This window comes from Pleurodeles waltl, chromosome 4_1, assembly GCF_031143425.1.
Source record: "Pleurodeles waltl isolate 20211129_DDA chromosome 4_1, aPleWal1.hap1.20221129, whole genome shotgun sequence".
Lineage (NCBI taxonomy): Eukaryota > Metazoa > Chordata > Amphibia > Caudata > Salamandridae > Pleurodeles > Pleurodeles waltl.
In genome coordinates, this window is record NC_090442.1 from 732432294 (window position 1) to 732459175 (window position 26882).

A 26882-nucleotide genomic window follows, 5' to 3' on the forward strand; every position below is an offset into this window, starting at 1 on the left:
GTACTTACCAACAGCTCCACCCACTTCAATTCAGAGGTGATCAACTTGACCACATCTGCCCAGCTATGCTTGAGCGGACGCATTGTGCAGTCCACCTAAAAAATCCTGAGCATGTACTGCCGCAACTTCTCCCAACGCTTCTGCGAGTCCTAGGTTGGGTAGCCTTGGATTACCTGACCCCACTGGCAATCATGTTGGGGAGATGGTGACTTACGGATGCAATGCATCACTCATTACTCTAATGCGTCTGTTTAAATTGATGCAATGGGCCAAATGTGTGTTTTACATTGTAGTGTATTGTGCAATGCTTGTAAACAATTACAGGGATGAGTGTATTCCCTGTGAATATATGAGGTGACAATCTTGATGTCATGGAATGTGTTGCATGTGTCTGTTGACAGTGAATATATGTGTGACTTATTGCATTACAGGGTCCCTTTTATGCATAGGGTGCACTCTCTCTGGTTGCGCCATGAGCAAACTGAGAAAGTGCACCCAATTATGTTGAATGTGCTGCGCCCAGGGCTGTCGCAAATTTGTGCTACACTGGGGCCAGCGCATTCAAGTGTAAAATGGAGCATCTGTTTTAAAGCCCGTCTGCACTTTTAAGGGGTATTAGATATCCCTGCAGGCAGGAGCAGTGAGTGACTGCACCGACCTGCAAGGGGGTGTCTCAGGGGGGTCTACGGGACCCCCTTTCTCCCCTCTAGAGGGCTATCAGGAGGCACACTCACAGTTAGCCACCTTCTAGGTGGCACACTATCTGTGTGCTTCCTGATAGCTTCTTCGCCTCTGCGCCTGCGTCTATAATACAGCGCAGACTCAGAGATAAAGGGACTCCCTCATTTACCTATGGCCATGCCCCCTGCTAGAGAGGGAACAACCTCTGGGGATAGCGCTATAATTGTACTAGCTCTATCGGTATTATAGAAGGGGTTGCACAAGATTGAGCAGCCTCTTCTGTGATTCCAAAGTGCCCCAGATACGCGCAAAGTGGGCGTAAAAACCTGTTGCGCCACCAGGGCACTTCGATAATACGGCCCCTGGTGTGAATACTAGGGCACACAAAGTAGCAATGTCAATTTGCCTGGCATTTTAATGGACCTTTTAACTAAACTTTGACGCAAGGCAGGGCAGCAAGCCAAGTTGATACGCTCCATTGCGTAAAAGGGAAAGCCCAGAACTGCCCCATATTTACAAAGATATTGAACATTTCTGCTCTCTTCTTGCACTGATGCACTTTAGGCAGTCTACCGCCTACACAGTCACTCTGGCATCATGGTGCCAGGGTGTCTGCGCTGCAAGGAGAATTGTTTTTGTGCAGGATGGAATGCCTTCCTGCACAATAGCAATCTCTCAAATAATTTTCCTCTTTCTATGTGTGCCGCAGAACACAGCACACGTAGATAGAGGAAATAACAAGGACCTAAAAATATTTTTCTCCTTGTTATGTCATCCTCCGGGAGGTGTGGTGAATTCATGCGATCACTGGAGTACAAACCTTTGTAAATCTGGGATTGCATGAAATCCATAGGTGGATGCATGGGGAACGCCCATGTTTCACTCATAGAACACCTTCCACAAGGAAATGAAACGCAATGCAGCACAAGCTGCGGACTTACATTACATTTTTTTTCTAGGCCACACAAAGCGGTGCAAATTGCCACTTCCAAAGCTTTTTAATGATCTACTAGCATTTCGTGTCATAGATGCACCATAACAGTGGTTGAATCATGACACAAAATAGTAGAAAATATTGCCCCGAATGATCTGGAGTGGTTTAATTAGGGGCTCATATAGAAGGGTCCTGCCCCACTAGAGAATCACTTTTCTAGATGTTACGGTGGCGCAGGACTCTCAGTCATACTTATGGTGCAATGCAAAGCCATCACACATGACTTGACATAAACTCATAACTATTGAGTAAGACCAGGCACTGTAAATCACTGCGTTGCTTTACTCTGCATCAATTCATTCCTCTGCATGGGCCGTGCAGTGGGTGTTCACATGCAACACCCATGGAGCTGGACACTGACCCAGATCCTCATACTCGCGCAAACCTTATGCAGGCCAAAAACCTTAAACATCCTCAGAAGAGGCGTAACAAGGAGAAATGTTTTAACTTCTCTTTGGGTTTTCCATTTCCAAGGATGCTGCATTCTGCAGCACACATAGAACAAGGTAAAACACTCCATGGATGGTTTATGTACAGGAGGAACTAAGATGCAACCTGATAACAGATTGGGTAAAGGCATGTGCCTTTTCTGCGGCATCAGGTTTACATCCATAAGTTTAAATGAGTCATTCTGAATATCCATGAGTGTTGCCTTGCAACCCCCCAAAAGACACCTGCAACCCCCCCCTGGCACTGAGTAAACCAAGCCGGCCTATTGAGGTGCCTTGAATAACTCCATAGGTATGAGGCCATGATGAACCACACAAGGTGGCTTAGCATGGCCTCATAGATATGGTTGACAGGCTTGTGCCACCTGCTATCCAAAAGTAGTGAGCTACCAGTGGCACCACTCTGTGGTACAAAGGCCCATATCTGTTTAGACTGCTATCCTAGGATGTGTTGTGGATACATTACCCACTCAGGGAGTGACATTCGCTGTCAGGTTCACCCAGTCTACAGTGAATGTGGCATTCGGGGGGCAGACTGACTGTCTAGATGTGTAATGGATTTGGCTAGGTATATGTGACACGTTATGTGAATACCAACAGTTACCACAGAGTAATAACCACCAACAACCACCATATAATGTCGTGGTACACATAGATCTGCTGTATGGGCCTGGGTCTGGAAGTACATGTGTGGCACCTGCACAGTACTAATGCACATTAGTGTTTATCTCAATTCTTTGCCTATATTTTGGTGATTACGAGGCCAGCTTGCGTAGCCAAAACAAGTCTGATTTATTCAAAGGAGGTATATGTTTGCTATTGCATGCATCACATTATGTTGCTATATTGAGAGGTAATATGAACTTAGGATGTGGGTATGCATTCACACAAGATGGTCACCTGGGCATTTATTGGCACATTCTGCCACTATGACCTCGAATGCATTAGTACATGGTACATTGGCAGGACTTACCTTGCATTTAGCCATTGCTTCAGAGTAAATGTTTTATATTCTAACTCTTTGTGTTTTTACAATCACACGTAGATGTAGCTGTAAGAGTGAACCCATTTTTGTATCCGAGTACAACACACCAACATAGTAACATACATCCCCGCTTGTTCTAGTTGCACCTCTGCCATTGGGGCAAGTGTGGAAGCACTAATCCTAGGAAGCCAATTCGGCACAGTTGAGAATTCCTCATTTATATGTGTGATGTGAGATGTCACAATGAATTTAAACTGTATCTGCAGACATGGATGTATCATATGTAGACTGTATGGGTTGAACTGTGTTCCCATGCACCTCATATCTGCCTCTATTCATGGGCATCATACTATGAGTTCACTATATTGTTCTCCATGAGTATGAGGCTGTACAAATGGCTACATGTACAACACACATGCAGTCATTGCACATTATTTACGTTTGCACCGTCTGGATTGTGGTAAGATGTTTGACGGTAAGTACACAGTAACAGCACACATTATTATAACATTTCCAAACTGTTCCAAATTGCTATCTTTTTTTGTAGTCCGTCTTCCCAAAGGACATGCATTTGGCACAGGTTTTTGACATGCACGCACTTTTGGATTAACAAGATGTTGTCCAGCGGTGTTTGCTACACATTGCTACATATCTTTGTTATAGGCCAACTATTAGCATGGGTGATGTGAGTGTTTCGATGTTTACAGTGACTGTGAGGTATAACTGCTTACGCAATGGTAGCTTTCATAAATGTATTGCCATTTTAGTACACTTTTTTCATGTAGTCCATATATTTGTGACACGATGTGCCTCAGGCATCTTCAAAAACATTCTGTACTATTTGGTCTCTCTGCTGTGTCACAGAAAATGCAGGTACATTTTGGTGTTGGTCCTCATCCTCATCCAGTCATTCATCGTCCTCATTTACCTTGTCCCAGCGGACATTGGTCTGCACAAATATTTTGTACAAAATGCAGCAAACAAGTATGATCTCACGTACCATGGGAAGGTGAGTGCAGCAATCTCCCATCGCACATGTTGAGACAGAGAAAGTGTGACTTAAGGACTTCAAAAGTCTGCTCCATCTGCTATGGACAGGCTTTATTCTCTCTGTCGGTACGGGAGTGTGTAACTAGGTGTTAGTTGGGCTGCTTTGCAACTCAGACATGTGGGAGATTTAGTGGCGGTAAAGGACTTTCCCGGTAGTGTATGTGTAAGGGAATGACTACTGTGAGTTTTGTTGTTTGTAAGAGATGTGTAGTATCCTGTGGTCCTCTAGTCCCTGTACCTTAAAGCGGTTGTCTGGAACGCTGAGAGTGAATGATAAGGTTACAGAGTGTGTAAGGTGTGTGTGTCGGTATGTAGGTAATGTGGAATCTTGTGGATGGTCATTTGGTGGGAGTAGGAATCCCTGACTACTGCCATGTATGTGGCACTAAAATGTAATTGAAGAAGATATCCTCCTATTCCTGCCTGTCTCATCCTTGAAGATCCTTGCTCTGCACACAACCTGCTCAAAGCATTTTGATCAGCACGTCACCTTACTCTAAAGGTTCGGCACTCAAAGCGGGAGCTCAATTCCATTTTTTGAGATAATCAATTGCTTTTTTTTTAAGTAACCATAGTAGCAAAGGAGACAAAGGTATCATCACCATAATTGTAATCTCGTAAGTACATCAGATCGAGTCACATACGAAATTCCTGATGATTAACAATTCACATGGATCTAACAACTTACTTTTGTGCCCATCAAGGTAACAAACAAAAAAAAAAATCAATTGAAGATTGTAACTTTCTTTCGCAATCAATCATTCTTTTGAATCCCATTTCCAGAGCTAGAGGATGGCTCAGTTATCTGCAACCACTGGATCATTATAAGTATCTTGGTCATGGACATTAATAGGACAGGACATCTGAACTTTACAGTACCATTATTTGGCCTTGTTATTGTCCAATTAAGCCACATTATACACATAAAATAACACAAGGACCTGCAGTGGTCACATCCCATGAAATAAATCTGCGGTTTTGGTTTGGAAAAAGCTCAAATCAATGTTTTAGGAGAAGCCTACTGTGGGTGAAACTCTAATACAGAGCTTTACTCATAGCAGAGGCTCAAAAGAAAAACTGAGTTTTCATGGGTCGGAATTTGCTTCACTGCAAGTAACATGAATTGTCAAATTATGGCACCCTTTCACCCATGGATTCATTAACTTTTACTAGTAATCAGCTCTGTCTGATAAGCCACAGTTTAATTTGTTTAGATTTGGCGGATTTAACAATATTGTAAATATGACCTGCAATTTACTAATATACTGTAGTAGTTCAATAAAAGCTGGGGGTGAATGCTATGGCAAATTAAGTTAGGTCATGATTATGAAGAAAACCTTTCTCTCTTAAATTAGAAAGTTGGAGTGCAGACACTGCCTAAAGCAAAAGCTTTTGTAAGGATGGAAGGAACCATAGAAATTCTTATGAATCCAGTCTACAGGATTGAGATAATTAGCAAAATAAGCTTGTGTGAATTAAGACAGTTCTTTAACACCAACACTTCTCGCTCAACTTATTTTGTAAAAAAATGAACTATTTTAAAACTTTCCTAAGCATTGCTAGGGAAAGCAGGGAACACATTCTGATTGGAAAACTGATCTATAACTTGAGTTTAGTTTGGTCCATGTGGGTGATACATCTTGGACTTTGGGATGGGTGGTAAGCGGCCTGCGGTGGAGAGGGAAAAATACAGTTGCTTACCTGTAACTCCAGTTTTCCAACATACATGAACATCTTTCATGTATTCACATGCTTCAATAATTTCCTGTTGTCAGGCAGGGAATCCTCACCACATTTAAAAAGCAGTTAACAGCGTTAAAATGGTCATAGGCCTGAACAACTTTTGTTCGATAGCATATCCACCTCATTTAAAAACAACCTGAAGCTCAGACAATTAGGGTGAAGCACTAGCTTTCCTACTCCCCCTTAGAGGCCACTGTAGCTTAGATTTCAAAGCACCAGTGTGAGAACAGTAAATAAGGGATGAGCATCAGACAGGGAAGAAGAGAGGGTCCCAAGTGAATACAGAAAAGATTTAAATGTTGGAGAACTGGAGTTACAGTTCAGTAATTAATTTAGTCTCCAGCATTGGATCTTTCATATACTCACGCTTGAATTAAAATAGCAACCAGTATACATTAAAACACATAAAAGAAGGAAGCAGACTCACCTTTATCAAAACAGGTTTCAGAGGACAGCCTGTCACTTCTGCTTCCTGGCTGAGACAACAGTGCTTCGTAAGCATGTGCCTGCTCTTCCAGGTGGCTGCACAGCAGTTGTACCGCAAGAAAAGCTGCACTTGAGGATGTCATGCTCCTGGTGGAATGTGCCCCCCCCCCCCCCCTCCACTAAAGTGGAAGTTTCACCTGAGTATGGCAGAAGGCAACGAGCCAAACTGCCATTTCCTGTTTGGACAGGAGACAACCACTTCATGGTGTTTCAAAAGATACAAAAAAGCTGATCTAACAAACGTATGTTCTTTGCTTTCTCAGTGTAGATCCTGAGGCATCTAAGTAAGTCTAATGAATATAACAATCTTTCTGCTAATGAAACTGGGTTTGAAAAGAAAGATCACAAAATGATTGGTTTACTGAAAAAAATCAGTAGGAACCTCGGGTAAAAATCGATATAAATGTATAAATTAAAATGGTTCTTAAGATGACTTTGTCCTTAGTGAACTGAAGGAAAGGTTCCTTAATGGTGAATGCTTGCATTTCCCCTACTCTTCTTGCAGTCTTCAACAAGATGAATTTCAGATGTGCTTTAATTATTTATTCAAAGGGAGGTTGCATTAACTAGCTGAGGACAGGATTGAACTTCCAAGGAACTCTGGCATATTAGAGGTGAAAATGTCCTGCAGAGTCCCTTCATAAACTGCTTTAAGATCCATTGGGAGAGTAGAGACTATAGATTTGGTCTCCTAAATCTAGATATTGCAGCCAGATGGACTCGGACTGAAGAATATTTGAGTTCACTCTTGGCCGGATCCAACAAATACAGTAGTATTTGTTGAGGTTGTAATTGAAGTGCATGAATGTCTTTGCTCTTGCACCAGACACAGAAACTCTAAATGATCAGTGTAGGAGGCTGGACTGGCTTGTAGTGAGTACCAAGGGGTACTTGCACCAGGCCCAGGTATCCCTTATTAGCGTATAGGGTGTCTAGCAGCTTAGGCTGATAGATAATGGTAGCTTAGCAGACCAGCTTAGGCTGAACTAGGAGACGAGTGAAGCTCCTACAGTACCACTAGTGTCATATGCACAATATCATAAGAAAACACAATACACAGATATACTAAAAATAAAGGTACTTTATTTTTATGACAATATGCCAAAAGTATCTCAGTGAATACCCTCAGTATGAGGATAGCAAATATACACAAGATATATGAACACAATACAAAAAATATGCAGTATAGTATTAGAAAACAGTGCAAACAATGTATAGTTACAATAGGATGCAATGGGGACACATAGGGATAGGGGCAACACAAACCATATACTCCAAAAGTGGAATGCGAACCACGAATGGACCCCAAACCTATGTGACCTTGTAGAGGGTCGCTGGGACTGTAAGAAAACAGTGAGGGTTAGAAAAATAGCCCACCCCAAGACCCTGAAAAGTGAGTGCAAAGTGCACTAAAGTTCCCCAAAGAGCACAGAAGTCATTATAGGGGAATTCTGCAGGAAAGACACAAACCAGCAATGCAACAACAATGGATTTCCAAACGAGGGTACCTGTGGAACAAGGGGACCAAGTCCAAAAGTCACAAGCAAGTCGGAGATGGGCAGATGCCCAGGAAATGCCAGCTGGGGGTGCAAAGAAGCTGCTACTGGACAGTAGAAGCTGAGGATTCTGCAGGAACGACAAGGGCTAGGATGGATGTCCCACGTCGTGGAGAGTCGTGCAGAAGTGTTTTCCTGAAGTAAGACCGCAAACAAGCCTTGCTAGCTGCAAGTCGTGCTGTTAGGGTTTTTAGATGCTGCTGTGGGCCAGGAGGGACCAGGATGTCGCCAATTGCGTCAGGGGACAGAGGGGGCGCCCAGCAGGACGAGGAGCCCTCTCAGAAGCAGGCAGCACCCGCAGAAGTGCCGGAACAGGCACTACGAAGAGGAGTGAAACGGTGCTCACCCAAAGTTACACAAAGGAGTCCCACATCGCCGGAGGACAACTCAGGAGGTCGTGCAATGCAGGTTAGAGTGCCGTGGACCCAGGCTTGGCTGTGCACAAAGGATTTCCGCCGGAATTGCACAGAGGCCGGAGTAGCTGCAAAAGACGCGGTTCCCAGCAATGCAGTCTGGCGTGGGGAGGCAAGGACTTACCTCCACCAAACTTGGACTGAAGAGTCACTGGACTGTGGGAGTCACTTGGACAGAGTTGCTGGATTCAAGGGACCTCGCTCGTCGTGCTGAGAGGAGACCCAGGGGACCGGTGATGCAGTTCTTTGGTGCCTGCGGTTGCAGGGGGACGATTCCGTCGACCCACGGGAGATTTCTTCGGAGCTTCTAGTGCAGAGAGGAGGCAGACTACCCCCACAGCATGCACCACCAGGAAAGCAGTCAAGAAGGCGGCAGGATCAGCGTTACAGAGTTGCAGTAGTCGTCTTCGCTACTTTGTTGCAGTTTTGCAGGCTTCCAGCGCGGTCAGCAGTCGATTCCTTGGCAGAAGGTGAAGAGAGAGATGCAGAGGAACTCTAATGAGCTCTTGCATTCGTTATCTAAGGAATTCCCCAAAGCAGAGACCCTAAATAGCCAGAAAAGAGGGTTTGGCTACTTAGGAGAGAAGATAGGCTAGCAACACCTGAAGGAGCCTATCAGAAGGAGTCTCTGACGTCACCTGCTGGCCCTGGCCACTCAGAGCAGTCCAGTGTGCCAGCAGTACCTCTGTTTCCAAGATGGCAGAGGTCTGGAGCACACTGGAGGAGCTCTGGGCACCTCCCAGGGGAGGTGCAGGTCAGGGGAGTGGTCACTCCCCTTTCCTTTGTCCAGTTTCGCGCCAGAGCAGGGCTGAGGGGTCCCTGGACCGGTGTAGACTGGCTTATGCAGAAATGGGCACCATGTGTGCTCATGAAAGCATTTCCAGAGGCTGGGGGAGGCTACTCCTCTCCTGCTTTCACACCATTTTGCAAAGGGAGAGGGTGTAACACCCTCTCTCTGAGGAAGTCCTCTGTTCTGCCTTCCTGGGCCAAGCCTGGCTGGAGCCCAGGAGGGCAGAAACCTGTCTGAGGGGTTGGCAGCAGCAGCAGCTGCAGTGAAACCCCTGAAAAGGCAGTTTGGCAGTACCCGGGTCTGTGCTAGAGACCTGTGGGATCATGGGATTGTGCCAACAATGCCAGGATGGCATAGAGGAGGCAATTCCATGATCTTAGACATGTTACATGGCCATATTCTGAGTTACCATTGTGAAGCTACACATAGGTAGTGACCTATATGTAGTGCACGCGTGTAATGGTGTCCCCGCACTCACAAAGTCCGGGGAATTGGCCCTGAACAATGTGGGGGCACCTTGGCTAGTGCCAGGGTGCCCACACACTAAGTAACTTAGCACCCAACCTTTACCAGGTAAGGGTTAGACACATAGGTGACTTATAAGTTACTTAAGCGCAGTGTAAAATGGCTGTGAAATAACGTGGACGTTATTTCACTCAGGCTGCAGTGGCAGGCCTGTGTAAGAATTGTCAGAGCTCCCTATGGGTGGCAAAAGAAATGCTGCAGCCCATAGGGATCTCCTGGAACCCCAATACCCTGGGTACCTCAGTACCATATACTAGGGAATTATAAGGGTGTTCCAGTATGCCAATGTAAATGGGTAAAATTGGTCACTAGCCTGTTAGTGACAATTTGAAAGAAATGAGAGAGCATAACCACTGAGGTTCTGTTTAGCAGAGCCTCAGTGAGACAGTTAGTCATAACACAGGTAACACATACAGGGCACACTTATGAGCACTGGGGCCCTGGCTGGCAGGGTCCCAGTGACACATACAACTAAAACAACATATATACAGTGAAATATGGGGGTAACATGCCAGGCAAGATGGTACTTTCCTACAATCAGGTACCATGCTGTCAGGTCCAGTGACTTGGTATTGTGATGCACTATCTCTCCTTAATGCCTTGAAAGGAAACTGGGGTGCAGGTTTAGAGGAATGGCTGGATATGCTGACTGCAGCAGGAGTCCACTGATGTGTCCACACCGGTGCAACCATAGTGAAATAATCAATCTTCATTAACACCTTGGGAATCAGGGGAAATGGGGGAAGGCATTAGCAAATATTTTGGACCAAGTGATCAAAAGGGCATGGCATTGCACATGCCCTTTGTCTCTAGAAGTCAAAATCAGCTTCCAAAGTACTGGTATTTCTTGTTGTGCGGTGTGACAAAGAGATGGATCATAGTTTGACCCTATTATCTGAATATGAAATCCACTTGGTTCTGGCAATCTGAAAGTTGTCGACTGAGTGCGTCCACCTGATTGTTTTGGTTACCTGACCAGCGTCACACAGCAATGTTGATCTCAACACTAATGGCCCGATTCCATAAACATTGAGCCTCTCCTGAAAGAGGTCTGGGACGCATTCCACCTTGTTTTGTTATGTCGAACACAGATGTTGTGTTGTCCATTCTGATTGGGACTACTTGGCTTGCTATTCTTGGAAGGAACGTTTGAAGGCCTAAGTGCATGGCCCAGAGTTCCAGCACACTGATGTGAAGCATTCTTTCTGCATCTGACTGGAGGCCTCAGGCTGAAAGTTCTTGCAGGTGAGCTCCCCAGCTGTATCCGTGGTCTGTAACATACTTGTTACAGGTTCGAAAGGGAGACCAGCTGCTAGATTTGTTGGGACTCTCCAACACAAAATTGCCTGTTTCAGTCATCCCATGATGAGGACTGTTGTTCCAAGAGCCATCAATTTCCTACCATTGCGTGTCCAGTTCTTAACAGGCCTAACAGAGACTAGTACTGTCTGACCATCACTGTTTGCTCTACAAACAGACTCTTTGCCATGGCTTGCAGTTTTATCACCCTCTCTGTAGATGGGAATGCTTTCCTCAACTGCATGTTGAGCTGCAGAAACTTGACATCTGAGGTTCTACAGATGTTTTTTTCCCTTGTTCAGCATGAAACCTAAGGTTTGAAAGAGACTGATGCAGGCGGCTGTAGAGGTCCTTGCCTTGAGGGAGTTTTGATGACCCAGTCATCCAAGTATGTTTAGATTTGGTGACCCTGAGGCAGTGACTCCTCCCCTGTAATTTTGGGACCTTTGTGAACCACGAAAATTAGGTATACCAGATCTGCAGTGCTGTAAAAAGTCTAAAGCCTTTGCTGTGTCAGTGTCAGTCTTGAGACTCAAACTGTGTTAGTCTTGTTTCCCAAGCAAAGTAAGGCCATCGAAAGTCATGTCCAATATGTTTGATTGAACCTCAGGATGGAAGGCTGTGGATCTGAGCCCGCCTTCTCCTCTTAAAACAGATCCTCCTGCAAGCAACTGCTATTTCCTTGAGGATAGCTTTAGCAGTTTCATATTTAGCTTGTGGGATGAATTCTAGCAAAGGTGAAATGCCCCACCACATCTGTCAATCATAGCGACCTAAAATAGTCAGTGCACTTGCTGCTTCACTTGAAGTTGCTGTGATTGAATTAATTATTTTACTCAGATTGTCTATAAATCTATTATCTCTATCTGGGAGCTCAATGGATGATATAATAGGGTGTTTAAATCTCCTCTGAGCAGCCAAAATTATTACCGAGTCCCGCTTCAGATGACCAGTGAGACAAGCTGGGACTGCATGTAGGGGTCCGTATTTTTTCTCCAGGCATGGAATCACTGCTTGCACAGCAGCCAGTGCCTTCATTAATTTAGCCCTTTTGACCATACAAATCGAGCATTCCTATAGATTTTATAAACGTTTGTAGCTGTTCTAAAAATGGAAACGTTGCTCCACTGATGACATAGAAAGTTAAATTTCTTGGCAGCACTTTCCATTAGGCAATGAAACCGGGATATATCATCTGATAAATTATGTGGATTGGGTGGGTTACTATCTTCTTTTGGAGTGGCAAAGCCACATACGTCATCATTTCAAATTCTCTTTGTGAAATTTCACTATGCTCCTTGCCTATATCACTATATACAGAATTAGTTGCATCTTCTTCATCATTCATGTCCTCAGGTGTTGGTAAGACAAGGGGCTTACAGGCTGGTCTCGGAGGTGGTTCTCTTGCTAGTAGATGGTTCTCTTGCAGTTGGGGGTTGGAGGGTTGGTGAAAGTTGACACCGAGGAGTGGATGGTAAGGTGACAGGTGGTGGAAGTGGCAGTATGGTTATTGCAGGGACTGCTAGTTGAGAAGGCTGACCCCACAGGGTGCTGTCGTAATAGTCTTTCAAAAGGGCGCATCATTTTTTGTGACTAATAGACCATAGGTACCTGCATCATTTCTGGCTCTATATTGTATCTAGAAGATACATAGGTGCGTAGCTATGAGAAACTGAATCTTGCTGGTAATGATAATCATGGAAGGGTTCGTCCTCATCAATCCCATCTCTAAAATCCGGGACTTAGCGTACATCCAATTGTGTTCAACTATATGCTGTCTGTGATGCGAGGTCACTGGCATTTTCCTTGTGTTCTGACTCTAGGATCTGGGATGGTGAAAAAAAAAAGGTGCAGCAAATACAGCTGTCGACTGGGCTGTCTTTGTCGGAACTCGCGTCCACAGTATTGTCTTTGACGTTGTCCTCATCAGCTATGATGCTGTCATCGACTGTGTTGCTGTTGATGTCGTCATCAACTGTCATTGAAGCTGCTAGTGCTTATGACGGCAGCAGTTGGGACACACATGGTTTTGTTGTAGCCATTTATTTTCCACTGCGATAGTCTTGATGTTGATGAGGTCTTTTTTTTAAACTTATTGTTGACTGAGTGCTTTCTGAGGATTATCTTCTTAGCAGATGGTTTGTTATCATTAGGACAACATTTTTGCTTGAAGAGAGAATTTTCTCTTTTGGAGAGTTTTCCTGTTCCAGTTTTAGTATGCGAAGAGGTGGCTGCAGGCACTGTACCAAATAAATCCAATTCAGGAAATTGTATACGTTTGGTTACTGAACTGCTTTCGTAGAAGTACTTGGTAGGTTTTTTATGGAATATTCCCTGAAGAGGAAGCATCCCCCTTAGAAGGAGGGAAATTATGTTTATCCAACAGAAATAATGCCAACATCCCCTCTCTGTCCTTTAGAGTCTTAGAAGTAAAGGTTTTACAAATATCACAGTGAGAAGCCTAATGAACAGGGTAAAAGCTATACATACACTGGGAACAAGGGTCATCAGTGTAAATCTTTTTCTGCTAACAGGAGAACAGGATTTGAAGAGAGATTTCTTCTCTGTCAGCCATGGTGACAATTGACTGATAGGTAAAAGGGTATTCCTATTCCAGAAAAAGGCAAATTTCCCTAAAACAACTCACAGTTTTGTGGAAGCTGAAGATAAGGCTGGTTCAAATGCAATGTACACCAGAAAAGTACCCATTTTAAGTTCACTGGAAGGTGAGAGCACAGCTCTGCCTGGGGACTCCCTCTAATGGAATTTGTGGTAGAAATCTGAGCTACGGTGTCCTCTAGGGGGAGTAGGAGTGCTGGTGCTGCCACCTCATTGGCTGAAGTTCAAAATAGGTGGATGCGCTACTAAGCAAACATTTTTGTCAATGCCTATTGCCATTTTAATACAGCTTACTGCTATTCACATGTACCGGGGATTCCCAGTCTCACAACGGGGACTTATTCAAGCATGTGAATATATGAAAGATACAATGTAGGATAACTCTTCAGAATATATGGCCGAGCAGTGAAAGAGAGATTGGAGATCCTGCTTGTATGTATTGAAAGAGTAGGCAAAGGACTTCAAAGGTGTATTTTCTAGAGGGTGCAAATCAACTTGTATTCTAGCTTTTGAATTTTGGTTGGACTTTGCTAATCTAGTGGCAAAAAACACAGCCACATTTAAGATGTTTGACAATTCTTTTTAACAGTTCTGTAGTCAGCTTCTTATTTACTAAGATATTTTGATAGCATTTTATTTACTAGGATATTCTCAGCAGGGGTATTCTAATGAAAAAATTAAATTCAGAATTTGACAACAGATGGTTAGTGCTAAGCACATTTAGTCTACTTATTTCCATGTCAACTCATACTGTTGTTACGGTTAGGCCTTCTATGAGTAGAATGTTGAACACAGTATTTACTATTTGAACTGCTTAATAAAAACAATGTTACACAATTGATTTTGATCAATCCCTATTCATCAGCCTCCTCCCTCAACGCTGCCTCAAATTAGCCAGGATCGCAATACAGTGAAAAGGATACTGGGTAATGACATTCATTATCAGGTAAAACCACATGCTGGGCATCGACAACCCCACAACTGGAATGTGAAGTGGCTCTACAAGGAGGAAAAGGCACAGATTAGAAAGACTGGAAACATCCGATCGTTCTGACAGCAAGTCTGTCACAGTCAGATCTCCCACAATTCCCCACTGTCAAAGTTGCAATTCAACAGCAGACTGGCTCACAAAGGAGATCGAAATAGAAAAGAAACAAAAAACAGAAAAAACAATGCATTCTGAAACAAAGGAAAAGGTAGACTTCAGAAAAAAATGCCAGAAACGTGCCTCTAGCACATGGTTGAGCCATTAAATAAACATGAACATATATGTGGCAGCAAATGACTCATGTTAAAGACGAACAGTAACACCTTACTAATCCCAGAACACCTTTATGTTCAAACTGCTAAGCTATATTAAGTGGATCACAACTAAGTGCTAAAAGGGTCCCAAGCAGACTGGGGAATGAATGTTGTGGGCTGTGGGGCCTAATATAAGGAGGCTTGGGAGATAAGTGAACAAGCTCAACAAAGTCATGGATGAAAGGCTTTGCCAGTCTAGACTACAGTGCACATTTTTCTGTGAATAAATTTTTTAAAACAAACCTGGTATAACTTCGATCATTCCATGAAATGGACATTAGTGAGATGACGTGTATTATGACTTGTTACTGATGCACATGGGAAAGGGCGCTTCTCTTCACTTTTATAGAATGATAAACTTCAATTTTACTAGGTCCTTGCAAATACTTTGAGCAAACAACTCACCTGATTGACTGAAGAGAAGCATATGATTGTAAATGTTAGGAGCTAGGAGAAGAAAGCCTGGTAGAGGCAGGAAATGCTAGAAGAGAAAAAGAACATATGAATATTGTAATACATATAATCAAACAGGTGGTGGTAGTGCATGTATATTTATGGTTAGGTCAGAGTTGACAATGAAAGAGTATTTTTGTTTTCTTAGTAAGTTTAATGCCATTTGACAAAGCTACACAACACTTCACAATCTAAAACATTACCCTCTTTGGGTTCACCCTGGCAAGATTTAAGCAAATCTGTCAGGTGGGGCCAAAACACTGAGTGGTGAGGTAAAAAAAGAAAAAAAAAAAAAGAAAATGACATTTCCGATTTTAATTCCAACAGAAGTCTTTTGTCTTTCATACAGAATAATGGCTGAGCTGAATTACACCAAACTTGGCATGAAGGTAGAACTGTACTCATAAATTGTGTCTGGCATACAGTAGTTTAAGGACTTTGCATTTAAACCTTGTTTTGGTCTGTGCCAGCTCCTCAGCAAAGCTGGCTCTGGCAGCAATTTCCGACGCATGATCCAACTGCTGTACACGTGACCAACAGCTGGGGTCCTTGTTAATGGGACACTGTTGGAGGCTTTTAATTTCTGCAGGGGAATAAGGCAGGGTTGGCCCTTGTCTCCCCTTCTTTTTGCCCTGGCCAAAGAGCCCCTTGCCCGACTGATACGCGGCAACACACTTTACACCGGCTGGAGATGGCCCACAGATGATGAAGACCGCATCGCCGTCATGCGGATGATGTGTTATTGTATATGTCAAATTCCTGCTGCCTCCACCTCCTATGCCTCTTCGCAGAGGCCTCAGGCCTCACGTAAACTCAAGGAAGTCTCTTCTGGTACTTTTGTCGAGAACTCAGGATGTAATTGACTGGCAGTCGAGAATACCCATCCGGTGCCTTAGCTTCACCTAACTAGCATTAGGGTTGCACTTGATCCATCCATGACTTGGGCTCCCAACATTACCTCAGTCGCTCGTAGGGTTAGGGAAGATCTCAAGAAATGGAACTTGCTGCCTTTAAATGTCATGGGATGCATTGTGAAGTACACAATGTTAGTACTACCCCGATTTCTATATCTCTTTCAATATCTTCCCATTAGTACAACTGGCCACTGAATTAGGAAGATGGATACAGCGGCTAGTGCATTCCTATGGCAAGACAAAAGACAGCATCTCAAATGGGATATTTGCCAACGTCGCTCCTATGATGTTGGTTTGGGTATGTCCAATCTGTACTAGTACTAGCCATCATTCCAAGTCTTGATAATCAATGAGTGGCTTATGAGGGGTTGAGATGACTCAGCCTATTGTTTAGAGCTAACAATAATGGGATTCCATCGCATTATGGACCTGCTATATGGTATCCCCATCTGCAATAGTATTTTGGTAACCAGGATGGTACCTGGAGGGTGGCGTGCAGCACAACACTGCACAGGATGGTGGGGAAAATGAATCTGCATACCCCCTTGTGACAGGGCACATGGTTGACTACTGGGGGTTTATATACCCAGGGATACCCTTGTACCTGAATTTAGCACAATGGAAGCAAAGGTGGTTATGGGAGATTGAGTGGGGGGTGGGGTCTCTCAAATATATTGGTCCCTGACATTGAACGCCGCTAGAACCCTCCAACTCCTTAAATCCCGCTGGGAGGCACGGCTGGGGTCACTAGAGGAAGAGGACTACGAGAGATGCACTCATGGCACCATCTGAAATTACTATCTCGACCAGGTTGTGGCTGGTGCAACTCTATTACCTGCATTGTGCCTACCTCACACCTGAAAGATTGTACCGAGCCCGACTTCGCCTGTCACCTCAATGTAACTGTTGTACTCACTCACCTGCCGACTTTTTCCATGTGGTGTGGGACTGCACAATCATTACATGATACTGGACGTAGGTGTTGAATGAACTTTCCACAGTCTTGGGACACGCAATAGAACCTTCTCCCTTGCTGGTCCTCCTTGGGGTCATGGAGGGGGTGGGGAATTTACGTGTAGAGCGGGCCTTGCTAGCTACGGCTCTGCTGGTGACGAAGAGGGACACTGCGGCACTGTGGACAGCGAGCCGCCTGCCCATGCTTTCGAAATGGAAGCAAGGGGTGGACTGGTGCACCCAGATGGAATGACCGGTGCACAGGGATGCCCAAAAAATCATGCTAGGATTTGGTCTCGATGGCTAGGGGAAATTAAATCTAGAATAGATTTTTTGTAACTATGGATGGGCTGGGCAACACTGTGGCCAGTACTGACTTTATCGACTTTATATGATGAGATTCTGGGCTCTTCTTGGTGTTCCAGATAAAAAAAACGTTACGCTTTACTTTCTCAACTTTGCCAATTTGACATAAGGTTGTCTGTAAGTTTTTTTTAAAAAATGGTTCTCGGAAAAAAAAAAAAAAAAAAAAAAAAAAAAAAAAAAAAAAAAAACTTGTTTTGGTCTACCACTACAGGCCACCAGTGTTTTTGTTTGTGTGTGTTTTCTTTGTTTATCTTACCCTGAACCAGTTTTAAGGTGTTTTTTTATCTTTTCTTTAAACTATTTTGTTTGTAAACATTTTTCCAAATATTTTCCCAAACCTTTTGTTTTTTTTCATTATTTTAAACTTTGAAAAACCTCCTTGTGATACTTTGTCAGGGAATGATTCACTGCTCAGGAGATTATATTTTTGTTTCACTCTCCAGAACAAATAATCTTCTAATACTGATTGAGATAGGTAGAGAAGAACAGCAGGGGACAATCATCTTCCTTTTCTACTCGTAGGATAACTTTGGGTGGCACAGTTCCAATTCTCCTTCCTTCCACTGCTGCATATGCACCCCTACTTGGGAGTACTCGTTTGGGTGCATGGCTCCCATACAGTTAATGCCACTGGTCCCAAATGAGTGCATCAATCACAACTTGATCACATAAAATTGCATGTGACTTTTCAGATTTTTACATTTCCTCTCTTGGAGTGTCTGCACTGACGATTTTCCTTTTGCACTTCTTGGGGTTTCTGGCTTTGTCTTCTCTACTGGGAAGCCATAATGATAGCACAAGAATCTTCTCTCTCTCAGACTTAAGAGAAAAAGAGGAAATGGTATCTTCCAAAAGGTAGGCCCTTGTCTATAGTGGCTGTCGGCTTGCTTTTTAGATAGTGTGCACTATTTAACCAATCAGCTGCCTCTGTTTTTTTCCTTTGTGTTTTCAGATTTTCAGCATCCTCCGTGGCACCAGTGGAAGCAATGCAATGGTCTTGTAAGATCAGGAAAGTGGGACTTCCTGTCTGGGAGGTACAACTCCAGAACTTGAGCTGCAGAGCCCATTTTCTTTAAATAAAAAGTTGTGTTTGACAAAAAATACAAATCAGTTTGTATTGTTTGAAACTAAGGGCTTCTTACTTAAATCTCCCCTCTATAAAGGCCCATTTCCAAACTTCCCCGTTGTAAGGTTTTTTATTGATGTGGCGCCAGAAACCACAACCACAGCTCAAAGGCACGTCCTTCATTCTGTGAACGATTTTTGAATCTGAGACCACTGGTCCTGTGAATTATCCTTTATATGTAGTTCCTGAACTTTTGTACATATCAATGCACTCAATGACAGGAGAGCTCTGTAGCAAAGGGAGATAGCTAGGTGGTTTTATGCTGTGCTTTCCGGTTTTTTGGATTGAGATTATTTTTTATATTTCAGCAATGGCATCTGGACAGAATGAACAACAGGCAAGCCATCAAGAATAACATGCTTAGCAAAGAAGATCAAGGAGCTCACCATACCGAGCATTCCAGGTCTCCTCTAGAGTCCATCATATGAAGGTCCCTTCAGGTGAAAAAAGAGTAAATGACACATAGGATCAGAAAAAAACTGAGCCGGGGAAGCAATAGAAAAAACGGCTTTCACTGATTTACAAACATCTTACTGCCCTGCATAAGCACCAGTTTAATGTGGAAAAAGGATTTGAATGAAGCGTCTACATCTGCCTCCGCATTACAGCACACCATCCCTCCAAGTGAGAGGTTGACACAAGATGCCTTTCAGCAGAGGCAAAATGAGTGATCCATGCTTTGCACATACTACCGTGCACTGTTAGGTGTGCTATAGAGTGATTTCCACTGCAGACCACTGTGTGTGCGCATACAAAACAAGTGCTTCTAGACGAGCGGACATTCAAGAGCTATACTTTTTTTTAATTTAAGTTCCTATTCCACTGACGTATTTTTGCTTTTATTCTCAAACACGATATAGCATAAAAAAACTGTAAATGTTTTTATTAAAAATACTTTTTTCCCCACAACTTCTATGGATTAAGAAAGGTAAAATTTGATGTTGTTCGCTTTTATACCACAGTTCAAAAGAAGTTAAGTCCAGGTGACATACATGAGGAGAGGTGGGCTGGGTGAGTAAAACTGTGCACTGCAGAATCCGTGACACACTGAGCAAAATTAAGAAAACTGAGTAGGAAGGATTGTGCTGTTGGGGTTGCCCACAGGGCCTGGTCTCCAGCCAGGCCCTGCATCCAATTCACTGTGGGCTGACAATCCCCGATGCGCATGGCCTATGGTAGCTGCTGATGTCCAGCCAGGCCCTGTGTTCAACCTCTTGTGTGTCGCTAACCGCTGCTGCACAGGAATTTCGGCTGTGCGCAGCGGATGTTGCCAGCAGGGCCTACCCTCTGGCTTGGCTCTGTCATTCTCCACAGTGCCTGGCCTAATGCAGCTTGGGTCAGCTACAGGAGTGACTCACTTACCATGGGTGGCCAATCTCTGAGTACGGCCTGTTGTCATGCTGATAGGGGCAGGTCAGAAAGGCAGGCTCCAATGCGCTTCAGCTTAGCACAGCAGGGCTGTGCTGCAGAAGCAACCCACACAGATAGCCAACCGCTCTCGGCAGGGCCTCCAGTCGTGCATAACAGCAACTGTCTGCAAGGCCTGGCCTCCTGCCAGTCCCTGCGCATGTGCACCACAAGCACGTTTCGTGTCTGGACAGTGGCTCACTCTTTTGTCCACTAGCATCAAAAGTATCCTAGATCTTGCACAGTTGACAAGGAATTGGTTCAAGTTGACAGTAGATGGATCAGCACCCATAGAATGAATGGACATCAACTTTTACCCATGATGGAAAGCATTTCCATGTGAGCAACCAAGCACAATGATTGTGTACTGAGAGGGGGGAAATGATTCAACCACACTGATTGGTATTGCCGTATCTTCTTAAATATAAAAAAGCTTTGGTAAGCTTCCCAGTGTAGCAAACCCAACTATGTAAGGTCTGTGCCTGTGGTCATCCACAGCAGGGGTCCGCTGCAGGGCTTGGCCTCATGCTCAACCCTGCACACCATCCTCAATCGGTGGCCAAAATAAGCTGAACAGCACCTATGGCCCAGGCACCGCTGAGGTTGGATCAAGGTTTGGACTTTTGGCTCTGCACAGGGAAGGTTGGCCACAAGGCCTGGCCTTCATAGCCTATGGACATGCACAGCTGCTGTTGCTTGCAGGAGCATACCTTCCTCCACAAATAGGAAGGGAAAAGCCACAATCTATTGACTCCCTCTCACTGTAGCTTTATTTGTAACCTACCATTTCTTTCTTTTTCACAGAACGCATGCAATCAGAATGCAATCAACTTAAAGCAATCACTTTTTCCTATTAAAGTCACTGCTTCTTAGTGAATACCTGTCATTTAATAACTTACCCTGCAACCTGTCACTCTGCAAATTATCACAAGTGATCCCCCGGCAAGGTTCATGTCTGGATAGTTGGTTACTCCTTTGCCCATTGGACTCTGAAGTATGATAGATCTTGCGTAATTAATAAGGGATTTGTTCAAGGGCATAGTAGATGGACTGGCATCTACTGAATGAAAGGGCGCCAAATTTTACCCATAATGGCAAGCATTTCCATATGAGCAACCAAGCGTAATGATTTTGTATTGTGGGTAGAATTATTTAGTCACAGTGACTCGTGTTGCTTTAATTTATTAAGTGAAAGTAAGCTTTGGTAAGTTGATACATCTTTTCTCCACACAGTCCTTGTATATTTAAACGTTTCAAAAGCAAAAGTGGAAATGGTTTGAACAGTTTTGTCTACAAATCCCGTAAACATGCTATCAAAGTGATTTCTGCCTATCTCCTGAACCATGGCATTGGAATTCACCTTCAATAATAACATGACTGAAGTTTTTTTTTATAGAAGAAATTGAGTACATCTGATGGCAGAAGGCTAAAGGATCTTCCTAAGTAACCTGAAGGAATGAATGCCATATTGTCAATGTCTGCACAAAACACATAATGAAAACAAAAGGTCTTCTCAGAGCCCTGTTTACTTTATGCATGCTTTGCAAATTAATAATCCGATATCTAAAATGTAATTGATTTATGAACAACCTGAACACTTTCTCAAAAGCTATATTCTTCAAAACTACTGAACGGATTTCTACCAAACCAAGCAAAGGGACTTCTCAAGTGAAGTCCATCCTTCAAAATAAATGTGACGTAATTCTGTTCAGCCATTTTTTTCTGTGTTGGGAACAAAAGACTCTCATGGGTATTAAAATGAGAAATGGCTGTTTATTGCCAGTCTAAACAGTGATGGTAGTTTTTGCTATTTTAACCATTCAAAAACGTAACGTGCCACTAAAAGTATAAATTGTTCTAAATCTGTTAAACAAACACCATGTCCTATGAGATGCCTTTTTGAAGTCTCACGTTAAAACATCTTTTTGCAGGCTTACTGTTCGTGGTTACTGAAGGTTATACCATCTGTTGTCTGCAGGCTTAAAAAGGAATCACATCCTCCTTGAGGGTGTGTCTTCCAGTTTTTCCCTGAAGAGACAAAGCTTGTATCCAGTCTTGTTTCAGTGTGGGGAGACAGCTCCGATAGAGCATCCGAGATAGTGTGCTCTAAATTCTTATTCTGAACAGAAGCGACTCAGAAAGCAGGGATTAGTCGGAGGCTATCTATGCCTAACAATAACGTTGCTCAGAACTATGATCACAGCACCATGAATGGTTTGCTGTCTATTCTGTAACAAGTGAGAAGTAGTGTCTGACAACTCAATGCATAATGTCAGGTTCACTGGTGGGGGAAGTGAAAGTAAATAATAGCCCGTACTTACTATTAATATTTTAGAGCAGCGGACGAGACTTTCTTGTTTAACAGAGACATTGTTTATTGAGTTCTGATTATTTACAGAAGAATTGCCAACACTCAAATTTCACATAATTTACCTAATTTGGCATGTCTTGATGGAAACATATTTATCACACTAGTTGTCAACTACAGCCAATGGCTCAGTCAACACCCTCCAAATACAAGCAGTCTTAGAATCATTAGAACGATTGGTCACACAGTTCTTCAATCAACATATGCAGCTGCCAATCTGCCCTGGGTGCAATACTCTCAACATCATCTTCCCACAAAATATTGCTGAACAATCAGATCAGCTAGCGGACTCTTTGGTTAATAAAGGAGACAATGGTTGGTTAAGTAACTCTTTGGTTAATAAAGGAGACAATATTGGATTTTATTCCATAATAAATCTGTCAGTAGTAGGCTGCCAAATTGACCAGCCAATGTATGGTCTCTGAATCTTCCTGGCCTACAGTACAGAAGTCAAAAGGCTTATTTGCTGAAGGACCAGTGAGTAACATCAGAAGAACTACGTTAAATACTGTTGCTCATGGGACACTAGTGCATCAGTATGTGGGCAACATACAACTTTACCTGTAAGTGTTATCTACTAGCAACATCAGCAGTGAGGCCCTACTTAGGGTTCACTGGCAACTCTACATCCTAGCCTTGACCTAATGGCCTTACTACCATGCAATGATCCTAACTACCTATGTTTGCCTGTGGTTTAACAAAACTACCCTTCCTATATCCAGGTTATACTCCCCTTAAGATGGTGCTACATATAGCATTTCAAGGTGTGTAGTCAGAATACACTTCATGCTGCCAGGCTCTGATTTAAAATTGTTGGTCTTGCTTTCACGACCATTCCTTCTGTTTTTTTTTGGTTATCCTGCAGCAGGAGAAAAAGCAGCTGGATTTTGCTTCAATTTAAGATATCTGTTTTTAAAAAGCTAACAACAAAGCAGTAGAAGGAAAGAATGAATTATTCTCAGCCACTGGGGATAGGTAAAGCATTCTTATCATTTATTTGGTCTCCTTGTATAAAGGTTTGAAATGTATACTATTTGTTTTTTCATTTTGGAAAGTGTCTGCTTTTTTACATCTATTTTTTGTGAGCATGGTCATTTTTATTCTAGATTACACACGTTTTACTGTTTGTGACTATTGCGCTGGTTGCATCAAAGGTAGATTGTAGATGGGTAATTTTGTGATTTAAATATAAAATAACTGAGCTGCTGTTCAGAGGAAGAGTTCCCATGCCCCGGCTTTGGTTTCAGCTGCAAAATATGTAATGTTCCAGGAATGTATTGAAAACAGTAATAGAAGAAGAGGTACGAAGGAGATGGGAATGATATTCTGTACCCTACACCCCAAAATCAAACTAGTTGTGGGGACTAGGAACATTGTTCCATGTCCAAAACCCAACTTCTTCCCTTGTAAATAAGGCTCAAGAGCCTGATTTAATTAATCAGGAGCTTTACACTGAAGGCATCAGAAGGTCACATACATGTTTGAAGATTATTCCGCCCGTCTCCAGCAGCCAGAGCAGCATTTTCTTGCGTACAGATGTGTTCCCTTAGGTTTTTGTGAATCCCACAGCTGCATGCTCTACTGTCTGGGTCATATAAGCATTTACCTTTTGAAGACTTTTGTACAGTGAATTACAGTAGTCTAGTTTAAAGCTTATTGGAGTTGTCACTCATCAAGGCCATTGCCTGAGGCGGATACTATGTAAAATCTAGTATATTTTCCTAATAAGAAACCTTTAAGTGCAATTTGTTTGTAACATAATTGTTAGATTTTCATAATAAATCACCATAGACTCAATACAGATTTGGCTTGTGGTCTGCTTCTGCATCGAGCCTTTCAGCCTCAATGATGAACTTTGTTTTGTCAACGTTCCAGTACTAGAGCTTTCATTTAGGCACCTATATTTGTTGTTGGGCAGTTAACGGTTCGTTTTTCCCCTCAATTTTGCTCCAAGCCTCACTTACCATCCTTGTATGATGCAAATGTAATTTAGAAAGTCCACCCCTTGGTTCACAATCAGGAAGGTCAACACTTTTAAATACAAGTTCGGTGGAGCTGACAAATGTGCACCCCGAGCCATCAAAGAGAGAAGCCATATTCTACCATATGCACCGACTTTTACAGACTATTAAAGAATCGTCTAAACCAGTTTACCATGTTCTCATTTGCATGTTCTATGGAACAATGCCTGTTTGGAAACAGTGCAGATGGTCCTTGTCTGCTACCTTCCAAGATATCATACCATTTTTTAACTAAGGCAGCCTTGTCCCATGTTCAGATCAGAACCTGGAGAAAGGTAACCTAATTAGCAGTCACGGAAGCCGTGCTCCTGACATGTAATAGGAACACTGGTTTAACTGTACGTGCTGGAGGGTGGAAATGGGGCTTCACTTCAGGTATTCTGAGAGAAAAAGTGTTACGCTTGATTAGTCAAGCCTGACAGCATGACTAGCTTTTACCAACACCTTTTCCCATTCTTACCTGTGACTCTCAGGTCACAGGCAAGACTGATCTAGATCGCCTTTTTGGGTAGTGCAAACCCCACAAGCAAAATGGTTTTTCGTCATTGCCTTCTAGGAGTGGCGGGTAAATGCCAAAGCTGCTCATAACTCAAAAATGTACACTATAGGGATGAGCCAGACTTAGCAGCTTTTGTTGGTAGTAGCATACAATGAAATGATAGGAACATCTTGTGAGAGATGATGAAACAGGTTACATTGGGTCACAGAATATATTCTGTCTTACTTTTTGTTTAACCACATGTGCAGTCTCAGAAATGAAAGTTAGTTCGCAATCTTTTTAATTTGATTCGAGAAGAAGACTGGGTGCATGTTTAAATTGGGTTGTCTGACAGAATATTGAATAAACAAATATTGTGTAGATAGAATACTGAGTCAAAAATATTGAGAACCACAATATTAAGAAGGTAAGTGCAATAAGTATAGATTTACTATTTTAAATTCCACATCTATGTACCTTGCCTTGACGATATATATGGAAAATGTCACTTACCTAGTTTACATCGGTTCGTGGCATGTAGTGCTGCAGATTCACATGCTGTGCATAACTCGCCATCTTGTGTTGGGCTCGGAGTGTTACAAGTTGTTTTTCTTCAAAGAAGTCTTTTTTTCGAGTCACGGGATTGAGGGACTCCTCCTCACGGTGATAGTGCGCATGGGCATCGACGATTGTTTTCCCGCAGAAGGGTGAAGTAAGGAGTGAAAGATTGTGTATGTACAACTACAGATATATAAAAATGAAGTAAGATGTCCATGCAAATATATATATACATATGTGCAAGTAAGTACTACAACGACTACAGGCTCCTGGAATCTGCAGCACTACCTGCCATGAACAGATGTACACTAGGTAACTCACATTTTCCGTCAATGGCATTTGTAGCTGCAGATACCCAGGCTGTGCATAGACTGAAAAACAGTTCTCCTCCCAAATAAGCACTGGTTCGCCTGTAGGAGTTGAAGTGGTTTGAAATAGTGTTTTTAACACTGCATGTCCAACATTGACTTGTTGCCTAGATAACACATCCACACAGTAGTGCTCTGTGAATGTATGTGGTGTGGCCCATGTGGCAGCTTTGCATATATCTGCCATTGGTATATTTCCTAAGAATGCAATGGAGGCACCCTTTTTTCTAGTGGAGTGTGCTTTTGGAGTTATTAATAGCTCCCTTTTAGCTTTAAGGTAGCATGTTTGAATACATCTTGCAATCCATCTAGCTAATCCTTTTTTTGAAATGGGATGACCTTGATGAGGTTGTTGGAAAGCAACAAAAAGTTGTTTAGTTTTTCTAAAGTCCTTTGTTCTGTCTACATAATACATTAGAGCTCTTTTAAGATCACAAATGTGTAGAGCTGTTTCAGCAGTAGAGTCTGGCTGTGGAAAGAAGACTGGCAATTCAACTGACTGTTTAATGTGAAAAGATAAAACCACTTTAGGCAAAGTTTTTGGATTTGTCCTATGTTCTACTTTGTGTTTGTGTACTTTGAAGAAGGGTTCTTCTAGAGTAAATGCCTGAATTTCACTTACTCTTCTCAATGAAGTAATTGCGACTAAGAAAGCAATCTTCCATGTTAGGAACTGAATAGCACAAGAGTGCATGGGTTTCGAATGGAGGAACCATAAGTCTTGTGAGTACAGTATTAAGATTCCATGCTGGAACTGGTGGAGTTCTGGGTGGAATAATGTGTTTAAGACCTTCCATAGATGCTTTTATGACAGGAACTCTAAAGACAGGGGTATGTTGTATGTTTTGTAGGTATGCTGATATGGCCGTTAAATGAACCTTAATAGAGGAAAAAGCAAGTTTTGCTTTTGTAAATAAAGCAACTAACACACAATATCTTGTACTGATGCTTTAAGTGGATCTATATTTTTAGGTTGA

At 42.9% G+C, this 26882-nt stretch overlaps 1 protein-coding gene across 1 annotated transcript in view; it reads right to left on the reverse strand.

Moving 5' to 3' along the window:
• The window catches only part of SLC35B4 (solute carrier family 35 member B4), a 123493-nt gene that overhangs the window by 12945 nt on the left and 83666 nt on the right, over positions 1 to 26882 (reverse strand). The window contains exons 8-9 of the mRNA XM_069229318.1: positions 15298 to 15373; positions 14514 to 14589 (exon numbers count right to left, since the gene is read on the reverse strand). Coding sequence (XP_069085419.1) covers positions 14514 to 14589; positions 15298 to 15373 — 152 coding nt within the window. The remainder of the gene's footprint in view (positions 1 to 14513; positions 14590 to 15297; positions 15374 to 26882) is intronic.